This window comes from Megascapheus bottae, chromosome 16, assembly GCF_031878675.1.
Source record: "Megascapheus bottae isolate mThoBot1 chromosome 16, mThoBot2.hap1, whole genome shotgun sequence".
Taxonomy (NCBI): domain Eukaryota; kingdom Metazoa; phylum Chordata; class Mammalia; order Rodentia; family Geomyidae; genus Megascapheus; species Megascapheus bottae.
In genome coordinates this window covers 8,128,007-8,141,003 of record NC_143524.1, presented here as the reverse complement: position 1 = coordinate 8,141,003, position 12,997 = coordinate 8,128,007, and the positions used below count along the sequence as shown (strand labels likewise).

Sequence of the window (12,997 nt, the reverse complement as noted above, 5' to 3'; positions counted from 1 at the left end):
TCATTGTGTGTGTGTGTGTGTGTGTGTGTGTGTGTGTGTGCGTGTGCGCGCGCGCGCGCGTGTGTGTGTGTGTATCACATTTTCTTGATCCATTCATCCACTGAAGGGCCTCTGGGTTGATTCCATATCTTAGTGATGGTAAATAAGGATGCAATGAACATGGTTTTGCTAGTGGCTTTAGTCTAGCTTGGTCTGTGGTCATCGGGGAAATGCCCCGTGTGGAATTTCTGGGACATAGGGAAGCTCTGTGTTTAATCTTTTGCGGAAGCTCCATACTACTTTCCAGAGTGGTTGAACAAGTTTACATTCCTATATCTTTTCTTGAACTAGTGTAATGGAAGAGGAAAACGAGACAGCACCAGTATATTTCCATTTCCGCCCGTTTTCAACAGACCAGACAGTGGTTTCTCTTTTATTTGTGGGCTTCTTGCTGTTGGACCTAGGCAGCCTTGCTGGAAACCTCACCATTGGGCTCACAGTCTGGCGTGATCACTGTCTTCACAGCCCCATGGACTTCTTCCTTTTTGCCCTGGCTGTGTTGGAGATTGGCTATTCCACCAACATTGCTCCATTGACCCTGGCTAGCATCCTATCCATGGGTAACACACGCCTCTCCCTCTCTGGATGTGGCACCCAGATGTTCTTCTTTATCCTCCTGGGAGGTTCTGACTGTGTCTTGCTTGCTGTCATGGCCTATGACAGGTACGTGGCCATCTGCCACCCACTGCATTATCACTGCATCATGACTTGGCAGCAATGTGGGATGATGACCTTAGGTTCTTTGGGGCTGGGCTTCTTATTGTCGCTGCCAGTGACCCTTCTTATCTGCCACCTTCCATTCTGTGGCCACAATGAAATCTACCATTTCTTCTGTGACATGCCAGCAGTCATGCGCCTGGCCTGTGCCAACACCCAGGTGCATGAGGCAGCTCTGTTTGCCATCAGTGTGGCCGCTGTGGCCATCCCCTTCCTTCTGATCTGCCTGTCCTATGGCTGCATTGTGGCCACCATCTTGAGGATGAATTCGACAGAGGGAAAGCGCCGGGCCTTCTCCACCTGCTCTTCCCATCTCCTTGTGGTTCTCCTGCAGTATGGTGGTTGCACGCTCATCTACCTGCGCCCCAGCTCTAGCTACTCCCCCGAGGAAGGCCGTGCAGTATCTGTGGTCTACACATTTTTCTCCCCAATGTTGAACCCTTTGATTTATAGCATAAGGAACCAAGAGGTGACTGATGCAGTAAGGAAACTTCTGGCAAGAATGTTTTGCTTCAGAAAATCAGAAATACTCTTTCCCCTTAAAAAAAAAAATCTCCAAACCAGGAGTAGAGATGTGATCTAAAAGACAATAAGCTCAAAAGAATATAGTGCAGGAGAATGTCTCCACGACTGTTTTGGCCTGTGAAATGATAATCAGCACTAATTTCTCTACTTTTTATTAGATGCAAATGATGAAGCCCCACATTGGTCTCTGCCACCTTAAACATGCCTCCTTTTCTCCTTTAGGACTTAGGCTAAAGACTGGCACAGGAAAGTGAGAGATGAAGAGAAGGGATAAATGGACCAGTAGGCTGGTGGCAGCTGGTAATTGAGTGGTAGGCCACCCTACCCTGTCTTTAAAGGCATGTAGATGCTGTGGATGGATACATCCAAATTTCCTATCAACCTTTCTCTTTATGTAAGGCCTGCTCAAATCCTACTGTCTTAATAATAAAAATATATTTGATCACTCTTCCAGAAAGAAAGCAATCCTTATTTGCTAACTTGTACTGCTTTTGTGCATATGTATGTGTGCTTACGTGCATGCATGTGTATGTGCATGCATGTGTGTGTGCGCATGTGCGTGTACCAGCATAATATCCTTGTCTGTGTGACATTCTTAAAAGGATGAACAGCTAGCCTCATGATGGTGGCTCATGATTATAATCCTAGCTACTCAGATTGAGATCTGAGGATCAAAGTTCAAAACTAACTTAGGCAGAAAAGTCCTTGAGACTCTTCTTTCCAGTTAAGCACTAAAAAAGCCTGAAGTCAGAGCTGTGGCTCAAGTGTAGAGCACTAGCCCTGAGCAAACAAAAACTCAGAGACAGAGCTCAGGCCCTGAGTTCAAGACACAGAACTGATTGAATGCATGCACACGCACCTGCATGTGCACACACACACACACACACACACACACAGAAATGAGTATAAAATGTTTAGCACATTAAGTTAAGCAAAGATAAAAACCGTAAGAGTATAGAAAAATTAGAGAATGAAGAGAAAGTAGGGAGGGATATGGGAGGGAAAGGGACATCAAAAAGAAAAAGCAAAACATGAGAAGGGGTATCAGTGTGTGAAAAGTAATGTATCCTCTATTTGGTGAATATACCTGTAACCCCTCTATACATAATAATAAAAAAGGAAAAAAACCCAAAGAAATTAATTGATATAATAAATAAAAGTAATAAGATTTAAAATTAAATAATAAGATATAATCAATACAACAATTTAACCAATATAATAAATTAATAAACAATAGATTATAACAGACACCAGAAATTAATAAAATAATAAGTATGATATACTTATGATGATAAGACAGAAATTAATAGTAATATATAAATCAATAACACACATCTATAACTATAAATAAGTTAATAAAATGATTCCAAAGAATGCCTCTGTGTCATTCAGAGACGACAGTGACTGTCTATTTTGCCAAACTACCTTACATTTAGAGAATGAAAGTGTAAGCAAATGATTAACACGTAGCTAAGCTTAGTAGCATCACCTCAGTTTAGATGACCCCATCTCCAATCAGTTCCTGTTTGTGCTCCGACAAACACCTACTGGGGATGGTCCCTTGGAAAGTCAAGTTTGACTCCTGGGACTTGGACAAGGAATTCTCCAGAAATGAGATCAACAGCGCGAGTGGGAAGCAACCCAGAGTTTCTCATCTGCAAATCCCCAAGTCCCACTGTCCTCCCTTGTGAAGAGGCTGCAGGGAACTGCAGACACTGTCTACATGTGTGCCATCCTCAGAGAGACATGACTCCTCGGTCATTCTGCTCCACAGGTCACACTTTGGTTTCCCTCAGCCTCAGCTAAGGATGTGCTTTCCAGCGAGGCCTCTAGGAAGAAGAAAGGAAGGGTGGAAGGAAGACCTGGATACTCGAGCTAGAGCCAAAGGCTGGACCAAAGAATGCTCTTCACCTTGGGATATACTGGTCCTGTGAACAACAAATGATCCTGTGAGTTACAAATGATTTGGATTAATCACGATTTATGCCAGTGATATTCACCATGCCACAATAAGTCTTCTACACAGATATCCTTGTGGGGGATAAGAGGATTTGTCTCCCTAGAAATGTGGTCTGTTGTTCTCTAGGTTGCCTGACAGTAGTGAGGAAACAACTGTCTACTCTCATTTAGGAGAACGCGATTTGTTGAGGCATTCAGAAAAGATAATCTGACTTAGTTTTGTTTTTTTTTTTTAAACTACACACCCAGAAGCTCTGTGGTAAAGGAAGGACTCAGATGTTGGTGACATCTTTGGAGGTGGTGTGGGTGACAATGTACCAAAGAGGAAAAATATTATTGAGTGTTTGTATTTCCTGGTTAAGAAAAGATTTAGAGAATACCAACCCACCTTTAAGGAGTTGGAACTGAGCAGCAAGGAAACCAGCTTGAGAACGATATTGGGGGCTCACACCTAGAATCCTAACTACTTAGGAGGCTGATATTACAGGACTGTAATTGGAAGACAACCTAGGCAGAAAGCTGTATGAGACTCTTATCTCCAATTAAGCGGCAAAAAGTTAGAAGTAGAGATGTGCCAGAGGACCAGCCTTGAAGAAAGAAAAGTCCCAATCCCAGTCCAAAAAACAAACATGGAGGAAGAGAACTATTAAATACAATGGGAGCTCACTGAGAAGACCTCAGATGAGAGTGGAATGGGCAGAGATTACTCACTCCTTCGCCGACGCTGTGGATGAAGACAAAAAAGGCAAAAGAATGAATTTTTATTTGTATATTACACTTTAAATGTCCTTAAAAATAGAATACCTGAAGTAAAACCCTGAGATCAAAATCAGCTTATAGATATAGTCAAAGATTTTTATAGCAATGGAGTTTACTTATTTATTCTTTAAATTAGCACTGAGCAATGCTCACTAACTGAATATTAAGCTTAGCTTTGTGCTTCCTAGCAACTGAGACAAGAAGAAAAAAATGAGCTATGTATCAGGTTCATTCAAAGAAGTGTGTGTGTGCGCGCGTGTGTGTGTGTTGTATGGTTAAGGGAGGCAATAAAAACTCAAGCAAAAGTGTGTTTGTTTGGAGAAATGAGATGTCCTGATCTCTTAAAGTATGCCCCAAATATTTTCAATTGAGAAACTTATTTAAGAAGTAAATTTGAGGGGCCGGGAGTTTGGCCTAGTGGTAGAGTGCTTGCCTAGCATGCACGAATACCCGGGTTCGATTCCTCTGTACCACATACATAAAAAAAAGCCGGAAGTGGTGCTGAGGCTCAAGTAGTCGAGTGCTAGCTTTGAGAAAGTCCAGGTCCTGAGCCCAAGCCCAAGTCTGGCAAAAAAAAAAAAAAAAAAAAAAAAAAGTAAGTTTGAGAGATGTGTTTTTCTGGAGCTATGTGGTTCGACTTAGCTTCTGGAAACAGACTCATTGTTTCTGAAAATGACAAGAGGAATTGTACATTTATTTATTTATATATTTTTTATTGTAATTAATAGAAGGGTTACATTACATTTGCCAGACTTGTACATTTATTGAAGTAAGGGCTGGAATAAGCCTGGGCATGGTGACTTATGCCTGTAACCCAGAAATACGGCAGGTATAAGCATGGTCTCAGACTGTTCCTGGGACAAATATGAGACCCTATCTGAAAAATAGCTTACAACAAAAAAATAAAAAATGGATTGGAAGCCTGGCTCTGGTGGTAGAGCACCTGCCTAGCAAGCAAAGGCCTTGAGTCCAACCCCAATTATGCCAGGATTGGTATGGGGAATAAAAAAGACTTCTTCATTAACCTCAAAAGGCTAGAATTGCAAGTTAAATGTTAACTATTATCTTAAGAAGGGGTTAAGAGTAAAGGAAAGAGTGAGACAAGGAAAAGGAGAAAGAAAGTTCAATTGTACAGACAACTGAGGTAGGATCAAGAACAAGTTGTTTGTGGAAATAAACAACATAAATCACTCTCTAGAATTAGCACAATCTGAGACAGCACCTGTGTTGAAGTGCATAGATTTTTGTGGCCATATTCTCAGCGTTAGGAGTTCAATGCATATTGGTCAACATCACCCCTTAGGGCCACCTATTTTAGGTTTCCTATGGTAGTGGTTTGCTACTGTAGATACCACACAAACTTGTCCTGAAATACAGTTCTACTGACCATAGGCATATTGTAAAATAAGTTGCCATGCCATGCAAGGTATTTTTTTCCTCTTGAGTATTCAATGAGTTTTTATTATCTGTTGTATATGACTGTCTGTGGGGAGGTAGGGAGTGTTGTGATATTTACAGAGATGAGGGTGGAATTCAGGGAACCCACAAAGGCTACTGACTGTAGTACCATGTTCCTGTCACTCCAGCTACTGCAGAAAGTGTCAAGAGGATTACAGTCCAGGTTAGCCCACACAAACGTCTCAGAAACAACCAGAGCAAAAGAAGGGTGGAAATATGATTCAAACAATTAGAACCCCTTCCAAATTAAATGTGAAGCCAGGAGTTCAACCTCTAGTACACTGACAAACAAACAAATCCATAAGACCCAGCAGCCAGAGGTGAAGGGAGTTCAGCTAATGTTAGTTCTTAGAGACCAGCCTGTCATAAGGGAAACGCAAGGTAGATCATGGATCTAGAAACCACTGAAGATTAGCCAGCCCAACTTTCTCTTTGTGAGTCACCGAAGGATGGGCAGGTTCTTCAGGTCCTGGATGTGAACGGTTCATGGAGGTGAAGGGTAGAATAATATCTAGATCAGGGCTGAGGAAACTCAAGGGCAAGTGAGTAGCTTACAGCTTCAAATGAGGCATAAATGAAGCCAGCACTTCCTGTTCGATTGAAGAATTTGGTGACCTTCATTAAGGTGGCCTCAGAATATAGGGAGTGGGTTGGAAACCAGATTGCTTGTTATACAGAATAGTAAATGGCTATTGTGGGAAAGAGGCAGAGGGAGGGTTTAGAGGATGCCCTAACTTGATGGAAACTGCTTTATACCATGGGTTGTTCTTGAATGGGAAATGGAAGTAAATCTTCTAGACTGAGAAAACATGCGGAAGTAGGAAAGGCTGTGTGCATGGAGCAGCGTGGAGAATCTGGAGGCTGAATTGTCAGTGAAGAAGGAAGGAGGAGAGAAGTTTGCACAGCTCTTAGTGAAGATCACAAAGGGAGCTGGTTCAGGTTTGGGGAAGGTGTTGGAGATGATAATGGCTCTCTGTTTCGGGTGTTACCAGTGAGAAGAATTTTGTGATCAGCCAGGTGTTGAGATGGTATTACAGAAAGCCAACAGAACTGGCCAGAGGCCAGAGTATTGAATGGCAAACCGTGATGGGAATGTAATAGAAAGGGGATGCATTAGAAGTCTTGGATGGACATGCTTATCTTGTAGAGCTTAACAGCAAGAGATGGGAGGGGAATGGTATTAGAGATTGCTGGTGACATTTGTGGAGGTCTTAGTGGGGCCACGTACACTAATTTTGACAAAATCTTTAGCTGTATTCTAGTTATCTTTATGGATGATATAATGGAAGCAGAAGAAAGAGCATACAAGTTTCTCATATTGGTCAATTCAAATAATAAATTAGCAACTAGTCAGTCTCATGGTCATTCTCAAGAGGATGTTTATTGCTTTAATATTAAACGCAGTCTAATATTTTTTTGTGCATGTTGACGTGAAGATGTGAGCCTAGTCACAGCGATATTCTTCATGATAGCTCGTGATGTGGAGACAGTTCATTGTCAGTGAATTGATGGATGGACCAGGGACACACAGCACAAAGGGTTATCATTCAGCTACACGATGATATACTTTTGACTTATCATATAAAGTAGATGCACCAAGAATAAAACTGATGCTTGATAAGCAAGATGTGGTAGGAATTTGATTCTACTTATGTGAGGGATGAGACGAGGCGAATTCGTGGAGACCCAAAGATGAATAGAGGTCACATTGCATGACGGGTATAGAATTTTTGGAGGGCTGAGGCTAGGAGTTGCGTGGATCATCTTTAGGGTATGTGATCCTGACATTTACCTTTCCCCAGGGGGCAGCGCCTGTGTCCTCAACAGACCCAGGGCCTTGGACATGGAAGAAGCAAATCAAACTAGGATGATCCTCTTTCACTTCCGCCCCTTCTCCAAACTCCCCGAGGTGCAGATGTTGATTTTTGTGGCCCTTCTCATCATGTACATAATCAGCATCAGTGGAAACGTCTCCATTTTCCTTACCATCTGGATCAATCCATGTCTCCACACTCCCATGTATTTCTTTCTGGCAAACTTGGCAGCTCTGGAGATTTTCTACTCGTCAACCATCGCCCCGTTGACTCTGGCTAGTGTCCTCTCTCCTGAGAGGACACTCATCTCCCTGCCAGGATGTGGCACTCAGATGTTCTTTTTCATCTTTCTGGGCAGCGCTGACTGTATCATGCTGGCAGTCATGGCCTATGATCGGTTTGTGGCCATCTGTCACCCTTTGCATTACACGCTCATCATGAGCTGGCGCTTGTGTGTCCGGCTGGCCCTGGGGTCTTTGCTGCTGGGGTTTGTCTTGGCCTTGCAGCTGACTGTGCTTATCTTCCGGCTCCCTTTCTGCAGCAGCAAGGAAATCAGCTTGTTCTACTGCGACGTCCTCCCCGTTATGAGAATGGCGTGTGCCGACACCCATGTACACGAGGCCACTCTGTTTGTGGTCAGTGTTATCGTCCTCACCATTCCCTTCCTGCTCATCACTCTCTCCTATGTCTTTATTGGGGCTGCGATCCTGAAGATGCATTCAGCCGAGGGGAGGCACAGGGCCTTCTCCACCTGCTCCTCCCACCTGACCATGGTTCTCCTTCAGTACGGATGCACAAGCCTCATCTACTTGTGTCCCAGCTCCAGTTACTCTCCCGAGAGGGGCCAAGTTGTGTCTGTGGTTTATACGTTCATCACCCCCATGCTGAACCCCCTGATCTACAGCATGAGGAACAGAGACCTGAAGGTTTCTTTGAAGAAAGCAATAATGAGGCTCCTTCTGTTCTAAACAAAAGGGAAAGCCGGGCACTGGTGGCTCATGCCTGTCATCCTCACTGCTCAGGAGGCTGAGATCACGGTTCAAAGCCAGCCAGGGCACATAAGTCCTGAGACTGTTGTTTCCAATTAATCACCAGAAAACCAGAAGTGGCCGTGTGATTCAAGTGGTAGAGCTCTAGCCTTGAGCTGAAGAGCTCAGGGACAGCAGCCAGGCCCAGAGTTCAAGCCCCATGACTGACCAAAAAAAAAAAAAAAGTAAGCACTCTGAATGCCACCCTACAACATGGCTGGGTAGAGGCACTGACTTGATAGTTTCAGGATGTGGGGATAGAGGCTGGTACATCCTTGGCTGTGCACTGTTAGTCTTGAATTACTTTTGAGTGGTCATGTTCCCTTTCTCAGCCTTAGATTTGTCAATCTCTGAAACAGGGAAAAATAATGGTTCCAGTATTTAAACTCTGGGGAATCTGTTCTTCATTTTTCCATTTATTTATCTGACCCCTTTGTTTGATCTCTCCCCAACATGGCACATGTTTCAGTTTTCTGAGAGTTATTTTGTTAAACTGTAAGTTAGTTGTTCAAAGGAATTAGTGCTTTGGTATGGATATGTAATGCTGCTGCTCTGTTTTTGAAAAATGCATTGGTAGTTACCATTGACATTGAATAATGAGATTCTGTAAGTGATTAAAATATTCCAGGCATTTCTCAGTTCGCAATGTTCTCTGGGAAGGCATTGTAGCCATGAGAGATTAGCAGTCATCTTTTCAAGGGACTCCACATAAAACATGTAATCTGTAGAAGTTGGGGGAACACACTGGAGAGTTTCTACCTTCAAAGGTGAGTAGGAATTCTCCAGATGACCTAGAGGAAGGGCATGTCTCACAGAGGAGGGAGGGAATCCATGAAAAGGAAGACTTTTGTGTATTGGGGAGGTGTTTTCTGGTGGGGCTAATAGTGGAGCTATATCTTGGGTGATAGCTTATGAGGCTAGACCAGATCAGAAAAGACCTTGGATGCCATACCAAGAACAGACTCCTCTCTTTCGCCCCAGTCCTAGGGCTTGAAGTCAGGGCCTGAGCACTGTCCTTGGGCTTTTTCCTCTAGGCTAGCACTCTGCCACTTGAGCCACAGCACCATTTCTGTTTTTTTCTATGTATGTGGTACCGAGGAATTGAACCTGGGTCTTCGTGCATGCTAGGCAAGCACTCTACCATTAGGCCAAACTCCCGGCCCTCTCTTCCCTTTATAATGAGAATCACAGGTAGAGGAAAGATAGGGGATACATTTCAAGAGGAAACATTTACTAAACTTAGCAAACACTTTAGCTCAGTACTTTTTGGTTCTCTGCTCAAGTTTGAGACCATAGAGATGAAGTTGCTGGGCTCTCACAGACCTGACAAGAGGTGTGGGAGGCAGACAAATGGCCAGGTACTTGTGCAACAAGGCAGAGTGTGATGAAGTCTATGCGGTCAGAGAGGCACATTAGAGGTGTACGTACCTAAATCTTGGCAGATGCTTTTCCTCAGTGAGTCTACTCTGAGGCCTGGAGAAAGGGTTGGAATTGCGCAGGTTACAAACTTAAATCAGGCATGGTGACCGAACATGGAGGTCTGGAAGATTGTGATTTCAGACAACCTTGGCAGACAGTTCTCCAGATCCCATCTTAACCAATAGCTGGGCACCATTGTGCCCAGCTCTTTGGGAAGCTGAGATTGGGAGGACTGCAGTTCAGGCCAGCCCAGGGCAAAAGTTTGTGAGGCCCGCATCTCAACAGAGAAAGCCAGGTGTGGTGAGCTTGTTATTTCAGGTATGGCTGGAGTATAAATAGGAGGATTATGGTTCAGATGCAAGCCTGAGAAAACAAGGAGACCTTATCTCAAAACTAAGCAGAGCAAAAACTCTCAGAAGCATGTCTGCTTAGCAATTTTCACAAAGCTCTGAGTTCAAATCCCAAGACCACAAGAAGAGAGAGGGAGAAGGAAAAGGAGAGGGAGAGCTCTAAGAAGGAAACTGAGTGACTCCATCAGGAATTTGGAATTTTAACTATGTGTCAGGCAGTCCCTGAGTTGACTACTGCTCTTTATGTCCTGATAGGATCCTCAAGCTAGTTACCCGGCTCTAGTGACAGAGTGACACATCTGAGATTAAATTATCCAGGTTGTGGCTTCTCCCTGTCCCCATCTCTGTGTCTCTCTTTCTTGCCCAGATGAAATCCAGTTGCCTGTGGCAAGCTGCCTTATGGAGAGAATGACATACAAGGAACAGAAGGACTCTCCCAGCCAATGACCAGCCAGGGGCTGAGGTCCTCAGTGTGACTGCTCTTGAGGAACAGAATCCTGCCTGCAACTGTGTATAACCCTGGAAGCAGATCCTCCTTCAGCCCAGTCTTCTGAATTGCCGTTGTGTGAGAGACTTGGAGTGCCTAGTCAAACCAATTCTTCGATTACAGAAATGGAGACAACCACATTATTTATTGTTTCAAGCCTTTTAGAATGAATTGTGTAGCATGCAATAAGCAATACGAACTGTAAGGGAGAAAAACTGGAACGCTAATTCTCCTGTTTATACTTCCTCTCATAGCTAGAATGGCAATTATGCATCTCTGGCTGCAGCTGTGCAGCCCTTGCTACTGTGCAGTTCCTTTTATCCCTTCCCACTTCCCATCACATCCTGGGGACAATGCCTCAAGAAACTCCTGATAGAAAATGGTCCCACTTATTCTAGAGCAGGCTCTGGCTGCTGTCAAGTAAGATTGAGTCCTTTATTCCAGTTAGAAAATAATGAGACTCAGGAGGTGGGGGTGGTGGGGGTGGAGAGAGAGAGAGAGAGAGAGAGAGAGAGAGAGAGAGAGAGAGAGAGAGAGAGAGAGAGAGAGAGAGAGAGAGAAAGAAACTAGAGAACCCAAAATATAAGGATACTGTCTAAGATTGTAAAGGTGAAACAAAGTGTTGGCATATTTATTAATAATCAAAATGCAAGCTCTGGTGAATCAATCCCATCTATGTTTGATAAGGAAACAGCTAAACTAAGACCTGGTAGGTAAGTGTATAAATATCATCACAGAGGAGAAAAAGGAAAGTACACGAGAAAGAAGCCGCTCCTCTGGAGCCTGGATCTGTAAGCCACTGTCTACCCATCTGGAGATCCTACAGTCCATTTGGCTTAGGTGTCAGGCTTCCTTACCTGGCAATGGATTCTCCTCTCTTAGCTCCCTTGTTCTGCAGTTAATCGACTTTTTCCTTGTCCATGACTGGCTGGTGGGGTCCACCCTTCTATTAATATAAAATGATCCTTAAAAAAAAATCAGAATAGTTATTATGTTTCCCCTAGGAGACTCCGTTACTTAGCTACTCTCAACTAACATCGGAAAAAGGAGTAGACAGCCAGGCGCTGGTGGCTCATGCCTGCCATCCTAGCTACTCAGGAGGCTCAGGTCTGAGGATGGTGGTTCGAAGCCAGCGTGGGGGCTGGAAAAGTCCGTGAGACTCTCCAGTGAACCACCAGAAAAACCGTCCATGGCTCCCGGTGCCACGGACGACCACCAGGGGGCGGGAGAGCCGCGCGGGAGCGGGGCCGGGCCGGGCCGCCCGTGGGACTCGGAAAGACTCGGGTGGGCGTCGGTGAGCGCGAAGACCCGGGCTGAGCACCGCAGCGCCGGTTCAAGCAGCCCAGCCTTGGGCTTCACGGCCGCCGACCAGGCCTGCGCTGGGCGCGCTCGTCCCCGCAGAGGGCAAAGTCCTGCTCGAGTCCACCCGCAGACCTGTCACCGCGGGGCACACACCCAGCCGCACGGCCGGCCCCGGGGGGCCACGTCCTCGCCCTTGGACACCCGAGGGCCCCTGATTCCCGCGGGGTGGGACGAGAGTCCTCGAGCCGTGGGGCGCAGGCCAGGGCGTCCCCGTGGTTGGTGGCTGTCCACTTGGGTTTCTCGTGGGCATCCTGCAATCGCCAGCCGCTCAGAGCCCGGCCTCCTCTCCTGGTAACCCGGAAAGCCCTTCCTCCGAGCCAGCCGAGGGTCTGGGCCTGGCCCAGGCCCAGAAGGACTCGAGGCCCAGCGGATCTTCCTCCGGGGCCCCGCGGTGCAATCCACCCGGACCGAAGGGCCTCTCGGCTGGTAGATCTCCATGGAGTCGGGCGCCGCGGGCCCTTTAAGGAGGAGCGCGGGGCGCGGCCCAGGTACGGGGCGGGTCCGGGGGCGGGCGGGCCGGCGGGGGAGCGCTGCGCCGGCGCGGGCCGGGGAGCCGGATTTGGAGCGCGGCGCCGGCGGGGGCCGGAGGGGGCGGCGCGGCGGCGGACCTCGGTGGCCCGGGACGCTCCTCCTAGCGAGCGGCCGCCGCCCGGCTCCGCCAGCGCGCCCAGCTCCCTCGGCCCGGCCCCTCGGAGCCGCTCCTCCGGGGCGCGCTCACCTGAGACGCGCTCCCCGCCCGCGGGCACCTGGGCGCCAGGATGAAGGACCGGCTGGAGCAGCTGAAGGCCGTGAGTCCCGCGGGGCGGCCCTGGGGGGGCTGCGGGATCCCCGGGAGGTGGAGCTGCCCCGGGACCGGCGCCCCCGTCGAGTCCCCAGATCGAGGCTTGGCGGGGCGGGGTGGGGGGGGCGCGGCCGAGGCCTGCGGGTCCCCCCTCCTCTCCTCCCCCGCCGCATCCCGCACCCGTCCCTCCCCGGCCGGGTCATGTGCTCCGTGATTCATCACCGGGCAGCGATTTCCCTAGACGCCTCCGATCTTCCCGACGCCCCGGAGCTGGACAGCGGCTCTCCGGAGCCGCGGGG

At 47.0% G+C, this 12,997-nt stretch overlaps 4 protein-coding genes across 9 annotated transcripts in view; 3 read left to right on the top strand and 1 right to left on the bottom strand.

Annotated features, from left to right (window-relative positions):
- Positions 1-334: 334 nt before the first annotated feature.
- LOC150052536 (olfactory receptor 10V1-like) lies at positions 335-1,716 on the top strand. Its single transcript, XM_090348706.1, has one exon. It carries the CDS (start codon positions 335-337, stop codon positions 1,337-1,339), a length of 1,005 nt encoding a protein of 334 aa, XP_090204832.1. The 3' UTR covers positions 1,340-1,716.
- Positions 1,717-7,300: 5,584 nt separating this feature from the next.
- Positions 7,301-8,239, top strand: LOC150052535 (olfactory receptor 10V1-like). Its single transcript, XM_090347635.1, has one exon. It carries the CDS (start codon positions 7,301-7,303, stop codon positions 8,237-8,239), a length of 939 nt encoding a protein of 312 aa, XP_090203761.1.
- A 30-nt stretch (positions 8,240-8,269) lies between these two features.
- On the bottom strand, positions 8,270-12,348 carry LOC150052534 (uncharacterized). Its single transcript, XM_090347636.1, has 4 exons — positions 12,011-12,348; positions 11,413-11,520; positions 9,728-9,772; positions 8,270-8,649 (listed from the first exon to the last, which is right to left on the bottom strand). The coding sequence occupies exons 1-4, from the start codon at positions 12,165-12,167 to the stop codon at positions 8,600-8,602; spliced, it is 360 nt and encodes a 119-aa protein (XP_090203762.1). The 5' UTR covers positions 12,168-12,348; the 3' UTR covers positions 8,270-8,599.
- Positions 12,349-12,500: 152 nt separating this feature from the next.
- Stx3 (syntaxin 3) overlaps positions 12,501-12,997 on the top strand; it is a 42,798-nt gene continuing 42,301 nt past the window's right edge. For all 6 annotated transcript variants that reach the window (XR_016538030.1, XR_016538031.1, XR_016538028.1 and 3 more), the window contains exon 1: positions 12,501-12,705. Coding sequence is in view for 2 of the 6 variants with exons in the window: in XM_090347610.1 (XP_090203736.1) it covers positions 12,676-12,705 (30 nt within the window). In the remaining 4 variants the exon portion in view is untranslated. The remainder of the gene's footprint in view (positions 12,706-12,997) is intronic.